Below are 26,077 nucleotides of genomic sequence, written 5' to 3'. Positions count from 1 at the left end.
TGTTTAGATAACATCTAATCATCACCGAGAGTCTAATTATTTTGCTTTGCTGTATATCATATTGTAGTTTCGTCGATTTATAAGTTAGGGATAAAGTTCAGCCATAGTCTCGAGTATAATTATGAATGAATTATCAGTTCTTCCTACAACGATGCTTAATTTGTCCTTTTTGGAATGAATTTTGATGTTTCATTTGTTCTTCAACAAAACATATTTCATGATCTCAAACCTTGATTGTTATCAACACCAGTGAGCTAAACACTTTTATATTCATAAATTAACATTGTTACAAATTACAAGCCCCTCAAATCCTTTTCATTTATTTATTTATTTATTTTTTTTGGTTTCCCACGGTATCCCCCAACCCGACAGGTCAAGGACTAATCCGTCGCGGTACTGAGCTCCATTTAAGGGTTTGCCGCTGGCCAATGAGTTACTGCATGCACAAGGCGGAATTCGAACCCCCACACTTGCTTAAGCGGACTAGTGAGCTAACCACTAGACCAACCCAACTTGGTTATCCTTTTCATTTATTAGATTGCGTACAAACAGCTAAGCAACTTGGGCATATATTAAACATGTACCAAAGTAGACGTAACATTATAAATGTTTAGTATCTGTATCTCTATGCTGCTACCAATGATAAATTTTCATAGACTTCTCGTGATAGCTAGAGTCAAATTAAATAAATATAAGTTGCACCCGAAAGTAAGTATAAGTGGGAGGGAGAAACAGTGTGGAACTTGCATTAAATATAAGATGAATGTATATACATTTGATACGATATGATTTAGTAGGAACTCCTCTAATCCATGTAGCATGGAGTTTTGTTATCCTTATCCTATGAGTATCCACACATTGGTTGGTTTAATCTCAACTCAACAACCACAAAACAGGAGAAGACTACACTGACTCTGCTGCCCCATTGAACAGACTTGGCTAATTGGCTTATTGAATCCCACATATTCTCTGTATTACTATTTTGTCTCGGGACAATTATCTTATCAAACTGGGCCGACAGACAATAGTGACCCTCCTTATGATTCATGAGGACGAGTAAAGCCCTGCAACAAATGCCAAAAACAATCCATTCATGTAATGAAACTCCCCAATTACAAAGCATAACAAGAAAAAAGAATAATCAAATAATATCGTTTTAATTTCCATGCATTATCACTGCGCTGCATTATCAGCTGATTATAACATTTCAATTTTGTAAAAATCAGAAGTAAGAATTTTCTTTGAAATGAAGCATAGATGCTATGTTTGGGCGGAAAGAAACATGAAAGCTGTCTGCACGTGTTACTTGTGGAAAAATTCACATGTGAATTAAATATCTTGCTAAATGACAATGAACCATCTGATGAAGCAGGAAATGGCAGCATTCATTGTCTCCAGCCAAGTTTATGTTAAGTATGTACTATGTACTAACTCACAACAAACTCATGTTTGTCTACTTGAAATATTTCAGATGTTATATATAACTGAAACACAAGTTCAAGATTGTAAAATTACCTCTTGAACTGGTTGCTTGAAGCAGCTGTTTAACTCAACTTGAATAAAGCACAAAGGGAACTGCAGTGTAGGAAAAGAAAATACCATTGATTAGCAGCATGGTTTAATATAGAAACTAAGATAGCAAAATCTTTAGCATAGAGGTCTAACACAGGCAAAAAGACTAAAATGATTAATCTTGTGCCAGAAAAAAGATAGGAGTACAGAAAGTGTGAATATCTTGTGAAAAACTCAACCAGCTATTTAATACCTTATGTTGCTACTATATATAACAATATATTTGTGTTAAATGTGTTCACTATTGATCATCATAATCAAGATTCTACAAATAAAAAGTTTCATGATCTTCTAAAAAAGGTTTATTACTCAACCATAACTCATCACCCGTTTACAGAAAAAATATGGACTCCTAATTTAATACAACATTTTTAACAAGGATATGTGAATAAAGCTAATAGAAGAAAAAAGTAGAGACAAATGTCATGCAGATGAAAGTTTTTAGGACCTGGACGTTGAAAAGCTTACCAATGAGAAAAATGGTCAACAATAGAGCAAGTTTAACTTGAACAGAACAACCTTGTCGAAGTTGCAGGGGACTTTGAAATTGTCTGTGACTCAAACCAATACGCCCAAAAAGCTGCAGGGTAAACAAAAAACTCATTAGCATCTACGAGGAAATCATAAATATCAATTTGTGAACATGTTTCAAAATTGAAGAGCATAAACACAGCATCATAGACATTGAGTGATTGAATAAAATTCAAATTTTATTTTACATGCATCTATTTCTTAGAACATTATTCATCTAACCTGATTGAACCTAAGACCTGTCCGCATGGCCTGAGGTTCTTCACATTTTTGTTTCCAGAAGAGAGATCTGAATCCTCTCCCTTTCGGAGCTGCATCGACGGTCCATGCAGGTTTAGTTCTCTGTACATCTTCATTGGCAATTACAATTTTCAAAGCACCATATCCTGGTGAACTCCATGTCTTCCTTGTACTACTTGTTCTATCTGTCTGAGAAACTATGTCATCACTATCTCTAGAAACAGCATCTGTTTTTATTTCTATTGCATAATCTGCATCTCTCTTAACAGCAATAACATCCTTCGAAGCCTTTTCACTATCAATGATATCCCACTTGAAGGCAGCAGCATTTGCATTTAGATTCTTATCTTCAATGTTGCCTTGTCTCTCCAAAAATGAGCTTTTCGAGGAAGATGTACCCTGTAGGCATTCATCCTTATTGTTTTGTATGGTCTGAGAAGTTCCGGATAGAAATGCAGCCAAATCATCTCTCTCTTCTTCATCAAGGTTTACCCACCGAAGCGGTTGCTTACCTTCCTCAGAGTAAGATTCCCTCAGCGCTGTTTCAACCTGTGAAATTTGGCTTTCAATGGCATAAATAAACTGCCTATGCCTGGTGGTTGTAGTGTCGTCACCATGTCGGTAGCTTAGCTGGACAGCTTTCTCAAATTCTTCCAACTATCTCGGCATGTTCAACAAAAGGAAAATTAGGAAGAAAGATTCCAGAAAATAAAGGAAGAGAGTTGAAAAATAGAGAATCTATAATAAGATAATTAAATACTTTTTAGTGCAAACATATATATTCAAGTAGGTTAGGGATGAAGAGGAACTCAAAATTAATGATAATAAACAAAAGATTATTGACAAACCTGCCATTTTGCAGTACCCAAAGTAGTTTGCAGCTCTCTACTCAGTTCATAAAATTCCTCAGGTGTTGATCTTTCTCTCTTCTCTCTTAACCATGCCCTATATGTAGATTCCATTCTGCAAAGGAGTAGAGAAAAATGAAATTCACGAATAACAGAAATTACATACTCCGATATACTTCTAAAAGGAGTTTCCAACAAAGAACATAGCATGCTGATGCTGGGGGAAAACTAATTAGAATATGTGAATCTATGGCATGTTGCTATGCACATCATTTTAAATGCACAATTACTCAAGCTAGATACTGGTATATGATTAACAATATAAGAAACCAGCTCCATGGACGTTATTTAACATAAAATTCAACGAGTCTCGTGATTGAATCAATCAGAAACAACAAAAACACCATCACACGCAACAAAATAAATATTAAAAAAAGGATTTTTTTTTTTTTTTTAAATGGAATCGGAGGTTAGGAACGTACATATCAGCTGATTCCTGCACCTCTTCAGCTGCAGAGAAGAAGGCGTCCTTTCGCCATAGATCGAAACTATTAGCTACCAACATCTTCAGAAACAACACAACACAAAACCCTCCACGAAAACCAAATCAATCCACCCTCAGAAGGAAGAAAACGAAGCTTAAATCCTTCCAAGCGCAAAGGAAAGCTATATCCGGTGAAAATAAACAACACAAGCAGTTAGGTAGGTAGATTCGCTCGTAGATTAGGTTCCTTCTCTCTCTCTCTCTCTTCGAAGTTATGGCGAAGCAAAGCGAAGAAAGAAGAGAGAGAAAGAAACCTTCACAGAGGGAAAAGAGAGAGAAAGACGTTTAAGCGACCCCTGTCTCCTTTTTATTCCGGGCACTGTCTATGCATAACCGGTTGGGTGTCATCACCTGTGGAAGCCTCCACAGTAAGCCGCCTCGATCTATCTGCCACGTGTAAGATCCGATCAAAACCAATAATATTATTTGACGTGTCAAGTTCTTATTGGGTAGCGGCTTCAGGGAGTTTTTGGGGAAGGTTGGAGGGACTAGAGAGAGGCGTCGGCGGTTGGAGGGAGAAAAAGACAAGAGGCCAGTGTGTTAATGGCTGTTACATCATTGATTCACCAAAGCAATTTCTTTTTTTTTTTTCTTTTTTTTTTTCTCTCTTTCGGTTCTAAATGTGGTTAAAAAATTTTGATATGGAAGTAAAATAAGTGATATATTTTAACATTGTAATTTCTGATATTTTTTAAAATTGTAGGAGTACACAAATCGGACTGTGTTTAAAAAAATTAAAAAAATTCAGAGTATACAAATCCGACCATTCGATTTGTGTTTAAAAAATTTAAAAAACAGTCATCACAGTCTGATAAAACACCCTATATTCCCATAACTATGTCATATACCATTACTTACTCCATATCAAAATTAAAAAAATGCCCAAACTTTAATTTAGTAATTTACTCTTATATTATATAGTTTGGTGCAACCACATAATAGATAATACTTATGAATTTTATTTATTTTCTTACCGCACAACATTCTATATGAATATTTTCAGTTTCATTGGTAGTTTTGACTTGTGATTTAGCTGGCTATAGTAATGCCATTATGATAAAGGCAATGTTTCCTTCTTTTTTAGGTGGCTTCGTACACAAAATAGACTATAAATATTAATATAATTTATATATTGCTTGCGTTTGAGTCATATATTAACTAATTTCTAAATTAAAAATAATATCCCCTAATATTCTCCTAAAAGATATGTTTAAGAAGAATACGGCCATTTGCACCTAAAATGCATCCTAGTCACACTTCACTTACCAACCTCTTTTTCCCTCGAATGTTGGGTGGCCTGAAACGAGAATATGCTTTATTTCATTCTTCTTTATTACTTATCTGATCAGCTTCTATAATTTAAACTTACTTGTTATGAATTCATGAGGTTGAAGGGTTGAATGAACTTATTAGTCTTTTATTCATATTTTAGCATGATTAGGTTTAAACTTTAAATGCAATACTACTGAATTGCTATACAAAGAATATTACACAAATTTTATTATTTTTGCGCCAATCATTTTAATCTGTTAGATACACGAAATATGTCACCATCACAACCGGAAATTTTATTTTATTTGGACACAAAGGAAAAAATAACAAAAAGGTATATATATCGGATCAAAAATTTTTAAAGTGAAATTGGTAAAATAAAAAAATATTTTTAAATTAAGATAATGAGACACATATTTTATAAAATTTATAAAATTAATAGTGATTAATTTTTTATTTTATTACTCTATCAATTTTTTCATTTTAAAATTTAGATGATCCAAATTCAAACCTAAAAGTAGTAGTCTTTTTTCTGTGATTAAAAGAAATAGCAATTCATGATTCACATGATGTATAATTTAAGGAAGTCAACACACTTGTGAACTAGGAGCGATAAGCCAAAAAGAATCAGGACTGGTGGCGACCAGATTAAACGATGCATATAATTATTGTTAATTAATGTTACTGTTTGGAAGTATTATGTCAATTTTAAGACATTTTTATTGGGTCGAAGTCAAATTAAGATAGCCGAATACTTTAATCCAGATTTACCCTAATTCAACGCAACGTAAGCCCACGCAAGTAGTTATAATAATCAAGACTCTTCCGACCGCACATTTTAAAGGTAGTGCATGCCCCATTTTCTTTAATTTTGTTGGGTTTACAATGCGCATGCTTTTTATTTAAACCAACATTTCATTATTGCAACTGCAAGTACTCTCCACCTAGCCATAGCAAAAGAACACGTAGCGCAAATGGTTACAAGAAGCAACTGCTCTGGTCTCTAAATAAAACTCTCTAACCATCTACTCTCCACCAACTAAAATAATACATTCTGAGCTGCCCGCGTGGGTAATCAACATCGACCATAACGAGTGACAAAGCCAGCCTTATAGGCGTATATTTTTTTTTGACAATATGTAGTTAACAATTTCATTTACTCAACAAAAAATAATATTTTTGGTTAACTGATTTCTTTGTTTTCTATCATGTTGGCTACAAATCTAGTCGTGTAATATGACTTTTTTTTTTACTCCATTTTCCACAGTGCTATCCTAAATCTTCCAAAGAATCTCGTTATCGTTACAACTGGTGTCCGCGTCACAAACAACAATCCATGGTGATCAATTAGCCTCGTGTGTCCTCAGCCATGCACTTGTTTAATTCATTCGTCAACATGTTGACACCATTATGACATGAGCTTGAAACAGAACACGCAATTCGTCTTTGTAGATTCTTAAAATCCATTGCCAATTTTCCATCCCAGCTGCAGTTTTCTCTGACAACGACGGCATGTGATAATATCAGAATTTATTTTTTTTTTAGTTTTTGCAGAAATGCAGTAATGGCCCTCACCTGTCATCAAAATCGGTCTCACCCATGTTGTCAATCATGTCATCAAATATATATATTAGATCTTCAAGAATTTGCAGCTCATTTTCCAAGTTTTCTTGCAACTGCAAAAGAAAAAAGATGATATAGAAAAAAAGGTGATGCAATATATTTTAACTAAGGTAGGATTTTGAAAATGAAGAAATGTTATATGCAACATCTCTGAGTACATTTTTCTCATATTTTTTCACTTTTGATATTAAAAGTGATTGATAAAAACTTTATAAGAATAAAAATCTCTCTTATATCATAAAAAAAATTGTACACAAAGTGATACTAACATCATTTCTCTATGAAAATAGGGTAACAAATTAACAATGAGCTTGCTTAGAGGGTTAATAACAAGTTTTTTTCTCTCTCTCATTAAGGTCAAACTACCAATGCATTGCACACGCGAAACCTACAATTCAAAACTGTAGAAGGCAGATGACACCTGAAATCTAAAAATTTGAAAACAAGAAAAGGTTAAAATTGGGAGAAGGAACAGTACCAAGGTCTTCGTATTCAGCATGGGACTTCGAGATCTCCGAAGATGGTCCAATAATGGAGAGGGAAGGCCATAATAGAATAGGCTGTGATTGTTGGAGAGCCAAGTACCACGCACCATGTGAGTCGTCCAGTTGGGCGGGCATTTATCCTCAACATAATCAACATCAGAACCATCAATATCTGCAAAATGACAGTTAGAATGTCCTATCTAACAGCACACATAAGCAAGCTTACAACCAAAAGCACGTTAAATTCTGGAAGGGGGCATTGATTGAGATACGTATACGGCATAATATTACTACCTAATGGAATGGTATCATATGGGTTGTCTCCTCGCGGTAAGAAACCATAGAAGGTAATTAGATGAGAACTGGAGAAGTTCCCATAGCTTAAGCAGCATTCTTCTCCAGATTTGCATGGTCTTGATAGCCGAAATTTCAATGAATTTGTAGTAGCATCTACTTTGCCATAGTGCAAAATATGTGGGCACAGCTGTTGTCAGGTACCAGAAAAGAAATATAAGAGAGAAAACATTTAAAGGGCTCATAAGGTAGCTATGAAGATCAGTGATATTCTTAATAAGAAAAGCCAAATTGTACAATAATCAATTATATTTGGGGAGCACATCAGGCATCATCAAATGGCAGTTCTCAAAAATGAAAAACCAGCTAGAAGCAATATATGCCAGCCCAGCTGCAGAGAATGTTCTATTCTTAATTAAGTACTAATCCACAGCCCAGGTATTTTACAATTTGGTTACCTTTTTTTCCAAATACAGCAGCCAATGCACAATACGTAAATAGTCTTTTATCAAAATATTCAATAATGGGAGACAAATAAGGGACAGGAAATGATAAAAAGAGAAGATTTATATACTGAATGATTAAGAAAGCCAGCTATAGGGATCAAGCATGTCGTCAGCTTTCCATCAGGGAACATTATCTTCATGCTATTGGAGTAAAAAAGTTCACAAGCCCATAAAAATTTCTCCCATGTATACAGCTCTACTGGAAATATCTCAGGGAAGTTGTTACACAAAGCAGGGAACAACTCGTCATACTGAGCATGCAGGTGCTGCCACAAAGAAGAAAGAAACAACATTCTCTACATGTCAGCAACCTTTAGCAGCTTTAGTATTTAATGAAACATTGAACAGAAGCATAATTAACGCGTAGGAACATGTTCTTGCAAATTCCAAATGACCTGTATTTATAGCCACTAAATACTTGTGTAAATCTTCTTAGTAGTTTCCAATTCTGGCTTATATTGTTTTTCACTTTCAAAAGCATCCTTAGTTACAACAGATACATGGCTTAACAATATTTCTAACTAAAAAATCAAGCCCCAACTAAATTACTAAGTTTAGCTTAATTGTTTAACTACACCTCAAAGGAAGGCAGAACCTTCAGTTCAGAGCAGATCAAATTAGAGGTCGAAACCTTGGATAACTGATTACCTGTCTTGCTTGCATTATCTCTTCCAACAGCAAGGTTCCATCTAACATTGTAATTGCTTCAATGCCAAAACTCAATCCTGTGAAGCAAAAAATATCAAGGCTATATGGAAAAAAGAGGGAAAGAATAAAGAAAATTCACAGTGGACAGTGCTTTCCATTCAAGGCTGTATATTTGTCATATACTTTATATCTTATTCAGGTATCCCAGATGATTATCCCGAACATCTGTTTACATTTTAAAACCTTGCTCTCCCTTAACCCCAAAAACAAAAAAGGCTCTTTATAGAACCAAACTAACATCCCGCCTCATCAGGCTTCATCAGGCTTAAATGCACAGTAAAGCCACACTAGTACAATGGAAGTATGGAATAAGGATGGAGTAATCAATCTATACATGAAAACTCAGTTGCATCAGTAGCTACAAAGGTTTCATTCAAAGCCATAGAAACAATTGTAAGGGCTTCAAGTATAAAGGCAAAGCATCACGAAGACCAACAATTTTGGAGATGCATAAAACATTTATATGTTTATGTGCATAATGCATGTGATACTTTAGTAAGATTACCTGTATTGAAGTTTTCCGGGAGTGTGTCAAAGTATGTTTTGAATTTTGAATTGACGTTGTACTTCTCTTTCATACTCCACAGCAGCAATATTGTTTCTGAAGATATGCCATCAACCTCTTTTAAGACATGATACTGAATTGGATAAGAAGGAAAAATATCAAATATTAGCTGAAGTGCCAAGCATGTAATATTTATCATCTTTAATTTTTTTAAAAAAAAAACACAATGTAAAGTGGAAACTAGGGTAACTTGAAAATATCTCCATACCCTTACCAAATCACAGAAATCAATATCCAATTATGTTGTAAATCTTCCCAACAGAGGCAGCAATTGCTCCCATTTGGTAAAGGTATAGAAATATTTACTAGCAACCTATTTGACATTATTTGGTAAGAAAGAAGCTAAATGATGTGTAAGGATAAAATAGGCATTCATGTTTAAGACTGAAACAAATTGGAACCATGCCAAATTGGAGATAAAACCAATGCTAATGCAACAAAAAAAAGGCAGATGAACAGTAACCAATAAATATTTTGTTTGCTATGAGTGACAGTTAGTCCATTCTAGATTTCTTAAAGTTGAAAACAACCTGTCTCAACTGTTTTAGCTTTAACATACCATATCAGTTTCACAAACAAGCTCCTCGGAAATGATAATGGAACTAGGAATTTCTAAAGCAATGTCTCCAACTTTGAGATCCTCCCTCGCTATTGCACCACGTCCTGCACCTTGGACATCTGTATATGTTAAGGGGAAAAGAAAGTTGTATCACATTTCCTAAAGATAAAATCCGTGAAAATCAAAGAAATAATCTCTAAAGTCTAAAACCAACTAATAAATAAGCAAGCAATTAAAAAACATATAAATCATAACAAAACTTACAAGCAATTTTTAGCTGTGTCCTTACACCATTGCTTTCTGCCCATTTTATCAGGCGTTCTTCCTGGTCAATACCATGGTCTCTTTCAACTATTCCCTTCACACTATTCTTATCCCCAAAATCAGAAATCAAATCAAGAATTGTTTGTCGTAACAATTCCAGGATATTTGTATGGAGATTTGTACAAGAAGAAAGTGATATGTCAACAAGTGAAAGAATTGAATCGAAAGCCTCTAACTCATTCCTGGGGCTGTAAAACTCCACTAAAGGACATCCATCATCTTCGGCAAAATAAAGTTCCAGCTGCAACTCAATATATCAGTTAATTCATATAAGTTGATGACATCCCCAAAAGTGAAAAATAGAGTAAATAAAGGAGCAACCCAACAAACAATTGCAGTGCGGTGTACTCAATGTTTTCTTGATGAATAAAGCACAAACACACTTACATACTTCATACTTGCATATTTCTGGTATTGTAAAGAGAATTATTTGAAATCAAAGAGGAGTGTAAAATCTCTAGGCTACCTCAATCCCCTTACTACAGCTTGTCTTTGACCTAAGATTGATATTGAATAACTGAGTTATTAGGGAAACCAGAAAGGGAAGTACCTCATTTAACTGTATAATTCGCGCAATCTGCAGTAAAACCTTTACGGTAGCATTCACCCAACCAGGCTTTGAGGTATCCTTGAGGTATATTCGTTCCTTGGGTCGAAAACCCTTATTTTCTAGTAATTTCTGAGGAATCATGCAGATTAATCAGTTTTGTAGGACAGATTAGGACTCATACTAAATAAAATCAGAACAAAAAGAAAAGGATAAGATAAGGCACACATCGATAATGCGGCTAAATCATGTTAAAAATATATTGCCTTAAATTTCACACACATGAAGACATATTATGTGTAGTTCGCTGCCTTTTCATATTTGAAATTTCTTAATGAGAAACATCGATAAAGTTACTTATTAGAAATATAAATTTCCTTTAATCATGTCAATCTGACAGCTTTATCCTTATGAATTATGGAAATACTACAAACAAAAAATTATCTATAAGATGTCGAGAAAAAGAAAATGCAATATTTAAGTGACTCAATATCTGAGTTTTACCTTCTTTTGTTCAAAGAAAAGATCGTTTTCAGATAGTTCAATAACAAGTGAGTACTCCTCTCCAGTATCCATTACTACAGCTGCAACGAATAGTTTGAAATTACAAATTCATCACAATTCAAAATATCTAAAATAAATAATTATGATATCACTCTAAAGTCTAAACAAAAACAATAGTAATAATTCTTGGCGCCTTATAAATAATACATTTACCATAGACTGCAAAATTTCCAAGTACTGAAGAAACCATACTTAAGTTACACTTATTCGTTATTACTTATTTCCAATTGAAGTATATTCCTATATCGCATTGCTATTTGCCACTTTTCTCTTTGCAAGTACGGATTAGATTCATTCAATTTTCACACATGCAAATCTCAGAAGGCAATACTGAAAATTCTAAAATAACGAAGGAAATACAATAACAAATGAAATGCAATTGGAACACGAAGTGAAAGCAAAAACAATTATAGCTTTACAGCGATTGGTAAACTCGTGTTGCCTAGCAATGGCATTCTACACATTCACAAAAATTTATACATCGTATATTCATATCAGTAAGGAGCAAGTACAGAATGAATTTCCGCGGTGTCTCTGAGTTATAGCAGCGATTTTTAGTTTTTCATTTCTTCATTTTTCCGAAATCAGTAGTATCATTGGTTGCACTTTCTTAGCAACTAAACACAAAACTCAAATTTCATATCAGAATCGAAGGGGAAAAAATTACCGGAAGGAAGGAGCTGGAAAAGAAAGCGCAACTACTTGAGAGTTGAGAGGAGCTTCGGATACGGTTAGAAAATGAAGCTAGGCTCGGTTCGTCGTTTTCTAACAGCTGAAGCCGCCAACGAAGCACGAGAGTTTGAGCGGCAAATTTTAGTGAGTGACTGAGTGAGTGAATGAGGGAGGAATGGAAACGTGTTTAGATCAGTGAGCTTCGCGGGATGATGGGCCTGTTCAGTGTATAATGATAATTAATTATTGGGCCACCTAATATTGGGCCTGATGGACTCTAAATTGTAACGGATGCCTTTGGTATTGGGCCACCTAATATAGGATCATGCATGTTAGGAATTAACCGAGGTATATAAAAATAAAATAAACAACCAAGTTGGATTGGTTTAGTGGTTAGTTCATCAGTCCGTTTAAGCAAATGTCAAAAGTTTGAATCTCGCCTTGTGCCCTTAAATAGAATTCAGTATCATGACGAATTAGTTTTTAACTTATCAGATTGGAAAATATCGTAAAAAAATAAATGAATAAATAAAATAAGTAAGACTTTTCGCATATAAACTTTTGTAATTTATTTTGATCCCATGAAAAAGATATACTTTTAAAAATGATTGTTATGTATGCATTGCATGCCATTTAATTACGGTCTTGAGTTCCGAGTTACAACCTGAAGATTTAGTAGGCCTTGAAAAAGAGAGGATTTGAATTAAGGCTCTCTTTTAAAGTTTATTCGCTGTATTGATTAAACAGAAGATTTTTTAGTTTTGTCTCCTGTAACTGTAGAGATAAATGAGGAAAGAATAGAGAGATTCAAAGCAAATATTATGATTCAATCTCAATGTGTAATGAGGTCCACGATTAGTATTCATCATAACAATAACGAAATCTCACTACATCCAATTTAAGATTATAATCACCAATACCAAGACCAATACAAAGACAAACAAAGCAATAATTTCATGTTTCACGAATCAACACCAAAACCAAATCAAATCACTAAGATCAAACAAAACCAAGAACAAATTAGATCTGAATCTATGTTGTCTTTTTTTTTTTTTTTAGTTTACGACTTTTTATTCATAAACTTTTTTAAATAATCTCTCAATATATCATGTCTTTTTCTTAGTACTAGAAAGATTCAAAATTAAATATCAAATACAAACTAAAGTGAAGAAGAAAGACACTCAATGATGCAGTGTTTAATTTTTAAATATTCTCCTTAGTTTTTTCAAACCTTGTTCATTTTCTTATATTCAAAAGTTCAGTCTCTGTTAGTCATTGCAGTAGGTTTAATGCTCCTTAATAGTGTGATCTTTCCCTTTTTTATAAACAGTAGTTTTTTCTTTTCTTATTTTTCTCATCTTTCCTTATATATACGCAGGAACTCTTCTATCTGAATAAGATCAGGTCATTGCATTGAAGATGATTATAGTCGTTGTTATCTATCATGATGTTTAAAATTTTCTTTTTCTATTTAGTAGTAGCAACTCTTTTCATATATTTCATATCTTGATTTTAATTAGTTGATTCTTTCTAGTTATAACCAAATTAGCATTTATACTAATGTTAAATCTAAAGTTTTATAGCACAATCATTCAAATTATAAACTAAGATTAATCTTTAATTAATCAACTAAATGTTTGTCATAATAAAATGTAAAATCATTTTTTGGACTCAACACAACAATTTTTATGTTGCGGTAAGTGCTGGTATTTATTTTTTTCTTAAGAAAAACTCACCAACCTTTTTGGTAATTTTAGAAAGGAATGAAATATGCTTGAAAAAACCCTATATATTGTTGGGTGACATGACACTCATTACCCTATTCCTATATTAAATGTGGTATATAGTTCTAATTTGATGCAGAATCACGATTAATCCAATAGTAATAATAAATTAATAGCAGAAGTCATACGAGTTCTTTATGAACACTACTATGTATATGGAATATGCTCGTTGCCACTGAGCTCCTTGCCCAATTGGATTTTGTTACGTTGTTGGCTTTTTTATTCGTTGGGATCACCGTCAATATAGTAAATAAAAGTTTAGAGAGTGAACATTTTTTATTAAAATTTAACCAATATTTAATCAATAAAAAATATAAATAATTTTATAATATTAAATATAATTTTATAATATTAAAAATATTAATAATAACTAATTAATAATTACAAATCACAAAATTTATTAGTCTCTTAACACTTCTCATATAAATATATAAGGCTATTCTGTTTCCCACATCTTTGGGACCCTTTTTGAACTTAATAGGATGCACTGAAGAACCTTTGGATCAAGAATTGGATATATATGATTAAGATATTATTAGAGTGAAGTAGTCATGTGATAAAACAACATCTCACGTGCGAACATTAATCATTTGAAAAAGTATAGAGTATCAATATACTATATGCAAATTTATTATTAATAATAATTAATTATTATATTTTAAACACATATATAAAGAAATACATCCAGAAAATATATATATAAAGACATTTTTATTAGATACAGTCATAAAAAAAAATATTTTTATTAGACACTTCCACAAAAATACTTCTATTAAACATAATCATAAATAAGAGTTGACAGGAGTTAGCAAAAATGCTATTAGTAACGTAGCGAAATTGTAATCCTTTTTGCTTAAGAATCCCTCATTGGACAGCTTGCTATGACTTACAAATGCCACCTATCGCTCGTTCATGTTTTGGGTTTTGTTTGTTTGTGTTATTTCTTTTCCGAAATTCATTTATATATATATGCCTTTCTATCATTTGACAAAATGTCCACCATTCAATTCATGCACGGTTCCAAAGAGCAGAATAGAGGTATCTGGTTCTTTGCACTCTGAAGAGGAAAAGGCATGAACCCATTCAATGGTTGCGACGAGAAAAAACAAAAACCACACTTGTGTAAGTGTGTTAAGGACCCTCATTTGTGCTGTTTCTCTGTGGAGCTTAAAGGAACGAACAAAGTATTTTTATTCTTATTATGACTTTGATTGCATTTTTTTTAGGTAGCTTTTGGTGGAGCGACAGAGACGAAAAGACTGAGAGTGAGAGACAGAAATTGAAACAAGAATGAAATTTTAATTTAATTTGTACAAAGGATAAAATTAGAATTAATTAATTAAAATGAAAGCATTTTAGGTATAAAATGTTATTAAAATTTCAGTCTTCATCTCTAAAAATTTTAGTCTCCTGTATCCTCACTTCTTGTAGGTACTAAAATATTAAAATTTTGGAGACAGAGAGAAAAATTTTAATACCAATCTTTGAACCAACAAACATGATACTAAGTTTTAGTCTCCCAATCTCGGTCTCAGTACCTTAAAACAAACACTACCTTAGATTTACTAGCTACCATTTTTTCACGATTAAAAAAAAGCGTGGAATGCATGTAATGGGAGGAGAACAAGGTAAATGAAGAATAAGGATCCTCATTATTATTTAATTAATTTCTTAACGTTGAAATTAAAGCATATGCATATTAGCAGAATAAATGTAACTGACGAAGAATTCAACAAACTAATTAAAGTAGCAGCCAATCAGTCTTTATTCAAGATTCACGAGCTGCACGCATATGCTATATATGGTCTAAGATCCGTTTAAAATCTACATAACGTTAATCTTAAATTATATCTAAAAGTTTGCATGGTTGTAATTTGTAAATAAAGAAATAAATAAAAAAGACGGGTCCGTTGAAATTATTCGTACTTTTGGTGTTGAGAGAAAAGTACGGAAAATGGGTAGAGGAGGATTTTGTTGGGCTAGCATAAAAGCAAAAATCACATCACATATTATGCATTTTCCATTTTTCTGGTGGGGTATGTTACATGCCTCAATAGGGAACCATTAGAATAAAAATCCTTTGCATTGATCTCCAAGCAAGAAAGGGACACACAAATAAAGAAGCTGTGAGAGAGTTAAAAAGCAACAAAGACTTGTTAGCGCAGCGCATCGTCCTTGTATTTCAAATAATATAATGTTGCTTCATTAATTAGCATGCTGTGTTTAATTAATTATGAGTAAGATTGTGGACTTGTTTTCTTCTTCATAGTTATATATAGTTCAAGTGTTATTAGTTGCACGTGTTACTTCTTGTTTCAAAATCTAAACTCAAAAGTACTTTGTATCATTGCCAAAAAGATGCAAGTACTTTTTTATTTTGGATCCAAGGAAAATCTTACACTTAATAATAATTAAAAGCAGGATGTATTCAATTCCAGGAAACTTCGCCGCCCTGCTGATTAATCAGGCATAAATGTCAATGCTTACCCTAACTATGTCATTATTTATGGACGAACTTTAATTGGTCCCTTTTTTTTTTTTGAAGTTAAAGCAAGTATAAAAACTTGGGTTGGTCGAATGGTCAGCTCACTCGTCCGCTTAAGCAAGCGTCAGTGTCGGGAGTTCGAACCCCGCCTTGTGCATGCAGTAACTCATTGGCTAGCGACAGACCCTTAAATAAAGTTCAGATCCGCGACGAATTAGTCCTTAACCTGTCGGGTTAAAGGATACCGTTTGGGTAAACAAAAAAAAAAGAAGTTAAAGCAAGTATTAAACCACGTTGAGGTAAGGAAACAAGAGAAGGGACCATGGTCCTTTTGGGATATCGATCTTTGACAGTGAATCTGGACAACTGAGCAGCTTCGTGCTCAAGAGTAGAATGTGAAAGTGACACTTTATATCAAAACAGCGCCAACAACTTTGAATTGTTTGGTTGAATCTTAAGAAAAGGATTCGTTAATAAATGACATATAAGCCATATGACAAGGAATTTAATTAAGAAGCAGTTTTGTTTTAAAAATTTATATTTTTATACATTATAAAAAGTGTATATTTTATTTTACAAGTACTTTTTTCGAAAAGATCTCCCTTCGTATACAAGGAGTCCTAAAAGAAAATCTTGACCCTTAGGTGCTCGTGGAGGCATGTTTTGCATGTAATATAAAATATGTATATTCATGTTAAGGATGGATCAATCAATGGCTGTGGCTTCGTGTTCATGTAAGAATATAAGGTAGACGGTGTTGTCATTTGTCGGCACTCTCATAAAATGAATTGCTTTTTTCCTTAGCTTGACAACCTGAATAGCCTTTTTCCCAACTCAATATGAAAATCAATGTTTCGGCTTATTTTGTGTGGAAAATGTGGGTGCTAGACATGGATGTGGGAACAACTTTTTCTACAACAGAGATAAAAAAATTAGACCATCCGATTTTTTGTAAAAAAAATTAAGCTTATTAATCCGACAGTCCGATTAGTGTGGAAGAGAAAATTTAAATTTTGATGAAGATACCCGATTTGTGTACTCCAAATTTTTTTAATTTTTTAAACATAAATCGGACGGTCCAATTTTTACTCCTGACACCATAATTGCGTAAAGCACCTATACATTCTATATCTGCGTTCTACACGTCTAAATTAAAAAGTGCAATGTTACACCCAAACATAAATTTTCAACTTTTTCAACCTTTGAGATTGCTTTTGCGACCTCCATCCTCTCACTTTTTGCCAACACAAAATCCGGGTCTTTTTTTAGTTGTTTCCACTTTCCATTTTCACCACTTAATAATTAATTATCTCAGCTCAGCCCATAGTTCATAAAAGCAACCTTGTATTGTATTGTAAAATTGTAATCCTATCCACTCGCACAGTTAATTTTTCAGAAATAGTTGTTGTTCTTAATTATTGTAATATATTAGAGGTTAACGGTATCAATATATCCAATCAGACACGGAAACATAAGGCCAACTTGAATTAAGAAATTAAAAAAAGTTCTCATGAATATATTAACATTACATCAATCACGATACATGACGAACTCAAGCACAATAATTCTTTTATGCAATTAATTTCACATAATTAACAGAAATCATTTTCTTGTCACTAGAAAACAAATAGTACATCAAATCTCAATCACTGCCAATTTTCTGCGTAAGCTGTCACAGTAAAAACTGTTACTAGATAGGTAACTTTCCTTGCACTCCAAATAATTTTCCCAAAGAATCTATAGTCTGAATTATTCTGAGCTTTTCCTTTTAAAGTTAAAAAGTTTAATATACCTGAACTTGCCATTTTTCACCGGGAAGGGGAACTATATAATTCTGAATTTCTCATATCATATCACAACCCATATGATAATAAAACATTAATTAGTGTATAATTGAATTGAATTGAACATAAGGTATTGGGCAATTGGGTATTTTTGTGGTACCCTACTTATTACTGATATTCCCTACCCATCTCATCAACACACTAACCATGTGCACCCCAGGTGTTCACCAACATCCCAGCTGGCTACCCAAGCATGTCAGGGTGTAAAGTCCTTCCTTACTAGACTAATTATTAAGATTTTAATTAAATCTTAACTAATTAAGGAAAACAATATGCAAATTAACTCATAATTTCTTAGTGCAGTGCCAACTACTAAACTGGTTCTAGATAAACTTCCCCGACAACATATATGTCTATGTAAGACTCCATTATTATTATTATTATTCAAAATCAAAAGTTCAAAACTTAATTAATAAAGAAAGACAGGAGTATGTGACATGTTTAGAATTAGAGGCCCCAATTGCTGCTGCTTCTTTCCATGCTCCTTTTTTTTTTTTCATTCTTCTAGTTCTATCTGATATGTCTTGTAATTAGCTCACCATAAATTTCATTTTTTTTTTCAAAATATAATCAATTACACTTGAGATTACAGTGTATGCTGCTTAATATTGTTCTGTAACATGTGAAACTCATCTTTGTCACTGTAGAATAAGAAGAACAACATTACCATCATCACTTAATCTTCTCTTTTTCTCCATCTCCTTCTTTTTCTTCTTCTTCATCTTCATCTTCCACCTTGTTGCAATTGTCCTCAATCTCAGACTCCTCCTTAGGACTCTCACTATCGAGAGCCCTCTTCTCTTGTTCTTCTTCCTCTTCTTCATCTTCATCATCATTTTTTCCCCTTCTGACTGCTCTTCCGCCATTGCTGGCATTGTTGTTATTCCTCTCAGCTCGGATCTTGAGTGTGTCCAACAACTCAACGACGGCTCTCTCCTTCTTGCGGCGGTTCTTGATGAGAACCTCGCTGATGTCAGCAGGGGTCATTCGGGCCATATCGACCACCATCTCGAGCTCCTTCAAGACATGGCCATCCAAGTCGCCTTCCTCATAATCCAAGTAGTTCCTGAGAAGAATCTTGAGAGCAGGGAAGGAACAGAAGCTCATGAAAACATGCATATCCATTCTTCCACTTCTCAAGAGAGCAGGGTCAAGCTTCTCAATGTGGTTCGTCGTGAAAACGAAGATCCTTTCACTCCCACAGCAAGACCACAACCCATCAGTGAAATTCAGCAACCCAGAAAGAGTAATCGAGTTCCCGCCATCTTCACCGCCACCCCCACCGCCGCCGCGTATATCACCGGAATCATAGTAACTCCTGGAAGCCCCGCCGCCGCCATTGTTGCTCTTCTTCCGGTTCGTCAAGTTGATAGAACAATCAATATCCTCAATGACGATTATGGACTTGGAACTCGTCTTCATGAGAAGCTTCCTGAGCTCAGAGTTGTTATGAACCTCGGTCAACTCAAGATCATAGATATCGTAGCCAAGGTAATTGGCCATGGCGGCGATCATGCTGGATTTTCCGGTACCGGGAGGGCCGTAGAGAAGGTAGCCTCTCTTCCAAGCTCTGCCAGTTCTGTGATAGAATCCTTGACCTTTGGCGAAATCCTGAAGATCCTCCATGATCTCTTTCTTCTTCTCAGGGTCCATAGCCAATGTATCGAAGGTGCTTGGGTGCTTGAACGGCACAGATTCCCAAGGGTGGCCTCTGGAATCTAGAGAACCGCCTCTGGAATTCGTATACAGCAACCGATCCTGATTCTTTCTTCTTATCTCATTTGCTTTCTCCATAACATAGTCCAGGTAAGAGTTGAGGATCAAGGGTTTGTCTTTCTTTCTGATTCGGAGAGTGAAGCCTCGTTTTTCTTCCGGCAAGGGCCGCCATGAGAAGGTTTGGGATTGCCGCTGGGTGACCACGTGTTCCCAGAGCACGGTGGCGCCGTTGAAGGTGTCGGAGATGGTGTCATTGTTGGCCAGGCCGAAGGTGAAGGCGGAGGAGTTGAGGGCGCGTGTCAGGCTGAGGCGGTTGCCAGTCACGGAGACAGAGGAGCTGAGGTAGAGCTGGACGGCGTTGTAGAGCTCGTTGGTGTTGACGCCGTCGATCTCCGTTATGTCGAAGTAACAGTAGGAGGAGAAGCAGTGGAAGATCTTGTTGAAGAGCTTCACGGTGGCAAAACGGAGCTCCGGTGGGAACACCGCTTGGAGTATGGTTTGGCAGAAAGCGAATACCCCCAGAACCGATGCTAAAGAGGTCCAATATTCTTTCATTTCTATTTCTTTTCTTTTCTTTTTTTTTCTTTTTTTTTTCCCTCTCTTGTGTTTTTTGTGTTGCTGATAACTAATAACAAACAAGAGAGTAGAGAAGTGGAAGATGATGTGAGAGAGAAGAAAAAAGAGAGATCAAGTTAAGAGTTAAGATAGAGATGAATGAAGGTGTTGTGTTGTAGTTGTGTTGTGTGGTGTGAAGTGTAATTTTATGGAAGTGGTGTTGGGTGTATTTATAGACAGAGTGGATGGGGTTTTGAATTCAATTCAATTCAAGTGGAGAACCTGTGGGGGAAGGCCATGTTTGTTTGTGGCAAAAGCATGGGAATGGGAATAATGCATTTTTCTTAATTTAACATTATTGTAGAAACTTAAATAAATAAATCGTTTCCTAAATATTTCCGGTTGTGTCTTTAAACGTATTTATTGTATAAAACTTTTTAAGAAATTTCATCATTGTAAATCTTAATTCCTGTTTAGATATTAACATGAAAACTCAGATGCAGTCGATTTTAGGTGAAGTTGATAACAGATAACTGTTAAATGATTTGATTGATTTGACTAAATTTTCATCTAACCACTCTCAACTAACAACTTCACATGAAGTCGACTGCAACTGAGTTTCCACCTATAAATAAATGTTGGAGGTTAAATGTTAATTTAAAAAAAAAAAGTTAATTTCCTAACAAAATTTGCACAAAAAATAGGGACTAAAAGAAGACTATTGTTGAGTTGTAGTTAATTTTTTTTGAGTTATATACCAAATTTTATTTTTTGTAATAAAGAGGTTTTAAATTGGTAGTAATATTATAGGAAAATTTTTAAATATATTCGAAATACTAGTGTTCTAATAATCTTAACCGTTGATTTTAATTAATATATTATATATATATATTTTATAATTGAGATCAACTATTAAAATTATTAAATTTGGTAATTAAATTTAATTAAGTTGATTCAATAACTTAAAAATTAATAATTGAAAATTTTAGCAAAAAAAAAAGACAAAGATAAAAACAAAAAAGAGATTTAATTAATTTAATTACAAAAATAACTAATGATGATGTGAGTGTCAATGTGGGTTATCAAGTGTTTGAGTCTTTGAGATATGAATAAATTGGTAAAAACAAAATATTGGTATTGGATGCTTTAAATAGAATGACTGCTGGGAAGGCAAAGGCTCAGATGAAGAAAATGAAGGTATTTTTGATATGGAAGGGAGTGAGTGGGCCAATGAAAGTACAAGTAAAACAGAAGCAGAGGAAACAAACAAAAAGAGTTTTGGAGTTTGGGTTATCAAGATTTCAGAGATGGGGCCCTAATCTATTGGGTTGGGTGCTGGACTCGAGCCAGCCACCCACTCATATCATTTTTATTTTTTTTTTTTACATAGCTTTTCTAATGATTCTCCCCCCCTTACACTAATATGGAAAGTTTTGTTTATTATTTTTGTAGTATCAATTTTGCTGCCAGAGATGGATGACGAGGATGCCTGAAAAATGTGATATTAATTTGAGATAATACTCAATTTGGTTTCTGAAGTTACACTCGAACTTTAATTTAGTCTTTAAAATTTTAATTGTCTCAATCTATTTTCTAAACTTTTCAATTGACTCTGTGACAGGAAATCACTGTAGGACTAACGTGATTAAAATTTGAAAAGTTCAAGGACTAAATTGAGACAATTAAAATTTCAAGGACTAAATTGAGACTCGAGTATAACTTCAGGGACTAAACTGAGTATTTTCTCTATTAATTTTGAACACATTATATTAATTGAAATTGGACAAGGAACTAAGTTGTAAAGGAAAGGTTAAAAATTGTGCTTTGTTTGCAGGTCTGTTGCTACAGTAATAAACATGTGCAACAAGTAAGGGGTGAAAATATGTGCACAAAATTGGAAACCACAGAGGGAAAATAAACAATAAAAATTTAATGTTAAATTTAGTGGCTGATGCTGATAGAGAAATGTCGTGCATGCATGTGAGTATTGCAGGCACAATAGAATAGACCATCATATCATATAGAGCATCATACTATCATATAGCTTTTTGATGTATGTGATTAATTATGTTAAAGTTTAGTTTCGTTTATGCCATAATGTCAGCGGTGGAATGGGATTTAAAACTCATGCAGGTTGAAAGTGTGGAGTTATGTTGCAATTCAAAACTGGTAATTAATCCATGTGGATATCTGTGCTTTGTGAATTATTTTTTGAGTGTTGGTGTGAATTGTTATCATTGCAAGACTAAATTATGAATGAAAATCTGATTAGGATAGGGCCTCTTCATAAAAGCCTAAATAGTAGATTCGAATGTGGAGGGTAATATGGCCCCACCACCCTCTTGCCTCACATGTCAAACACTTTGCTTTTTTCGTCATCATATCATATTATTGTTTTTTGTTATTAAAAATTACTAATAATTAATGTGGTTGCTTCATTGGGTTGAGAAAAGATTGAGGAAATAGTTAACTGAAAGAATCAAGATGGAGGGATTGGGTGGCAGCCTCTCCTTCAATCGAATATTGGTCTGGTTTCGAGGCTATATATTTCATTCTTGAGAGCATAACATGGGATTTTATTTTTTAATAAGATGAGTGATATATATATATATATATATATTTTAGACTTCTGCTAGGGAATCAACTAGGGTCCAGCCAACTTCTGTCAACTCTCTAATAAACTGGATCTCGAAACCCGTCTTAACAAAAGTAAGTTGATATATATAGATATTTCTTTTGCTAAGCATTATGATGTTTCTTTTTCATACTAAATAGATATTTTTTAATGTATTTTTCGAATTTTTTGTATTACAAATGTGGAAAGAGAAGGTTTTTATAGTTTTTAATTAGGTTTACTTAATTAGTTTCTAATTATTTAAATTTTGAATTTAAAAAATTTAAAATTAATTATTAATAATTATAATTAATTGTGTAATTTAATTCTTGGCTGATTACGCACTTGGTTACCTATACTTTTCCTTTATGTTATATCATTAAAAAATAAATATTTAAATGCGAAAACGTTTCTTAATTCGTAAGCATGATTAAGAGAGGTTGATTTTTTTTTTCAACCAAAGATTTTTTAATCTCTAGGCGAAATCACAACTCTTTTTATGGAAAAAAAAATTACGAAAATATGTATTAAAGACCAAAATCTTAAAATTATTACTTATTTGAGTGTGACACTTATCAAATCCTAAAGTTCAAATAAAATAATATTTTTTATTTTATTTTTATTTAATTTCAAATTAAAAATAATAATAAATTATTTAATTTAACATTTATGATAATAAATTGTTATATAAATCATTTAATGTAAAATAGTTTAATTTACAATTATAATTAATATATGTATTATTCATAAATAAATTAAAAAATAATATTTTTATTAACAAAAGATTCAATTTCTATATCTTAATTTTTTTTTTATACCTCAAATTAAATGATTCTATATTTAGAAATAACATTTCAAGCGTTCACAATTCAAAAAGATATCATTATCAACCTAATATCAAAAATAAGAAATATGAAGTGCCCTTATTAAATTAAATATGCATATTACTTTCTTTTTAATTTCTCTTATTAAATAATTATTTAAGCTCAATTTACCTTGTATATACATGGCATGAGGGGGGCAGAAGAGACAAAATGATATTTATGGGATTAAAAAGGATATTTAAAAATAGAAAGCAATTATTAAATATAATTATATTCAACGTAGGTGTTTCTAACATGTTTCAGAAAAGGGAGCATACAGAGGCTTTAAATTCCATCTAAAAATAACTTAATATATAATTCAAATAGTGAAACTCTCCATGCATCTGTCAAAAGTTTTAATAATTGTGCCTTCTCCTACTTTCATCTTTTTCTTATATATTGTTTAATTGCGTGTATAAATTAATTAATATGCTTGGCTCATTACAGGGGCGGAGCCTCTCATTGGTTAGGGGACATTGTCTCCTCCTAAATTTTAAATTTTTGTTTATAAATTATGTATAAATTTTGATTAATTTCCTTTAAAATTTTTATTTTTAACTTTTTTATATTCAAAAATTAAATTTTAGCCTCTCTCCAAATTTTATGCTAAGCTAGCTCATTAATAACGAAATTACAGGAAAATCATATGTGCTTCTATTAAAATCGGAGGGTCCGATTTGTTTGATAAAAAAAAAAACTACAAATCGCATGGTCCGTTTTGTATTTTTTATTTTTTTTATTTTTTTAAATAGAAATCGGACGGTCCGATTTCAACAGTAAAAATTTTTTTATTTTTAAAAACACAAATCGGACCATCCGATTTGTGATTGTTGATTTTAAAAATGAAACGAATCGGAGGGACCAATTTGTTCACACCATAGCAATGAAAAATTCATCTCTTCTCCCATCATTGTGAGATGCATTCAGCTCTCCCCCACACAAAAAATAATAAGCGATAGATAAACATAGGCCAAGGCCCCGATTGAATGTGCAGGAATATAATAACACCACCCAATAACGTTCCCTAGTTCTCTCTCTTCTGTAATTTGTTCCGATTGGCTGATAATATATTAATGCCTTTAATGATAGGTGAATTATATGATAAAAATGTAAGTTTATAGATTTTTCTTTTAATAAAATGAAGGAGAGATTAATAAAAATAAGACCCATATTTTAAATAATAATAAAATAATAAAAAATAACTATAAAAGGAATTATATTCTCTCTCTATACCATTTCAATCTATACTGTAGAATGTCTCTTATTGATATTGGTTAAAATAATAGGTTCAAAATCTTGTATCATAACGCACTGTAGATCAATCATAATATTAAGAATTTACATTCTTTAAATTTTAAAAGATAAAATATTATCTCTCACTTTTAAATAAATTTTTTTATATTTTTTTAGTCTCACTTATAAAATAAATGGTAAAAGATTATATTTTATTTGTTAAAAAAAAATTTCAAAATTTAAAAGATTCAAATTCTAATATTAAAAAAAACAACCATCTTTTATATACATCAAAATCAATTACAAATATATATTAAAATATAAATATATATTAAAAATAAATTAAATTACATATATATTTATATATAAATATATTAATAAATAATTTTAGTATATAAATAATATTTTTAATAAAAAATAAAAAAGACGGGTGGATTCTCTGTCTCTGCCAAGTGCCAAGTGCCCAACTTTGCCATTTATATATGAAAAAAAGCAAGTGAAAAAATGTCCTAAAACTTTATTGAAACTTTTAACATTTTTATATTGTTAATTTTTTAGTGAATATCTTAGATGAGAAAAAGTATATGAAATCAAATGTTTGTAATTTAGGAATTGCAATTGCAATTAGATGAGAATGGTTTGGCGTAATGGGAGGTAGAGAATAGCATCTATGAGAAGATCCAGAGAGAGATGCAAGTAAAGTTAAAAAAGGGCTCACACATTACGTAAAGCAAACTCTTTCTGCCTCTGATTCTGCAACTGCCACCACTACCACCACCACCACCCTCCTCTTTCTTAGCATTGTTTATTTGAATTGCCGTACGAAATTTCACCATCACGTAAAACCAGAGAGATGGTTACTCAACAGAGACCACAGTAGGGTGACGCAGTCATGAGTGATCACTGCCCTCTGCCTCTGCCCCTGCCCCTGCCTCTGCGCCTTCCGTACTCTCTGTTCATTCCTACGCTAAATCAAACAATTATCACCATATACACTAATCTCGTGTGTGTGTGAAATGAACTTTGTTTTTAGTGAAGACATATACAATTAGATAATTCTGTATTAAAAATATAAAATATTTTATTAAATTTTTTAGATGATTATCTACGAAATTAATATAAAAAATAA

The 26,077-nt window shown here is 32.9% G+C and overlaps 3 protein-coding genes across 3 annotated transcripts; all 3 read right to left on the bottom strand.

Moving 5' to 3' along the window:
• Positions 1-719: 719 nt before the first annotated feature.
• On the bottom strand, positions 720-4,269 carry LOC112723552 (uncharacterized). Its single transcript, XM_025774961.3, has 6 exons — positions 3,674-4,269; positions 3,192-3,306; positions 2,326-3,000; positions 2,041-2,152; positions 1,516-1,575; positions 720-1,064 (listed from the first exon to the last, which is right to left on the bottom strand). Exons 1-5 carry the CDS (start codon positions 3,754-3,756, stop codon positions 1,550-1,552), a joined length of 1,011 nt encoding a protein of 336 aa, XP_025630746.1. The 5' UTR covers positions 3,757-4,269; the 3' UTR covers positions 720-1,064; positions 1,516-1,549.
• Positions 4,270-5,980: 1,711 nt separating this feature from the next.
• On the bottom strand, positions 5,981-12,020 carry LOC112723551 (uncharacterized). The gene is made up of 12 exons (XM_025774960.3): positions 11,850-12,020; positions 11,123-11,202; positions 10,622-10,750; positions 10,012-10,312; positions 9,748-9,866; positions 9,129-9,261; positions 8,564-8,640; positions 7,984-8,181; positions 7,410-7,599; positions 7,109-7,287; positions 6,583-6,683; positions 5,981-6,505 (listed from the first exon to the last, which is right to left on the bottom strand). Exons 2-12 carry the CDS (start codon positions 11,192-11,194, stop codon positions 6,355-6,357), a joined length of 1,650 nt encoding a protein of 549 aa, XP_025630745.1. The 5' UTR covers positions 11,195-11,202; positions 11,850-12,020; the 3' UTR covers positions 5,981-6,354.
• A 6,297-nt stretch (positions 12,021-18,317) lies between these two features.
• Positions 18,318-21,223, bottom strand: LOC112723550 (AAA-ATPase At4g25835). The gene has a single exon (XM_025774959.3). The coding sequence runs from the start codon at positions 20,236-20,238 to the stop codon at positions 18,640-18,642; it is 1,599 nt and encodes a 532-aa protein (XP_025630744.1). The 5' UTR covers positions 20,239-21,223; the 3' UTR covers positions 18,318-18,639.
• Between the last annotated feature and the right edge of the window lie 4,854 nt (positions 21,224-26,077).

The sequence above is a fragment of the Arachis hypogaea genome, chromosome 11, assembly GCF_003086295.3.
Source record: "Arachis hypogaea cultivar Tifrunner chromosome 11, arahy.Tifrunner.gnm2.J5K5, whole genome shotgun sequence".
Classification (NCBI taxonomy): domain Eukaryota; kingdom Viridiplantae; phylum Streptophyta; class Magnoliopsida; order Fabales; family Fabaceae; genus Arachis; species Arachis hypogaea.
This window is presented reverse-complemented; position numbering and strand designations above follow the sequence as displayed.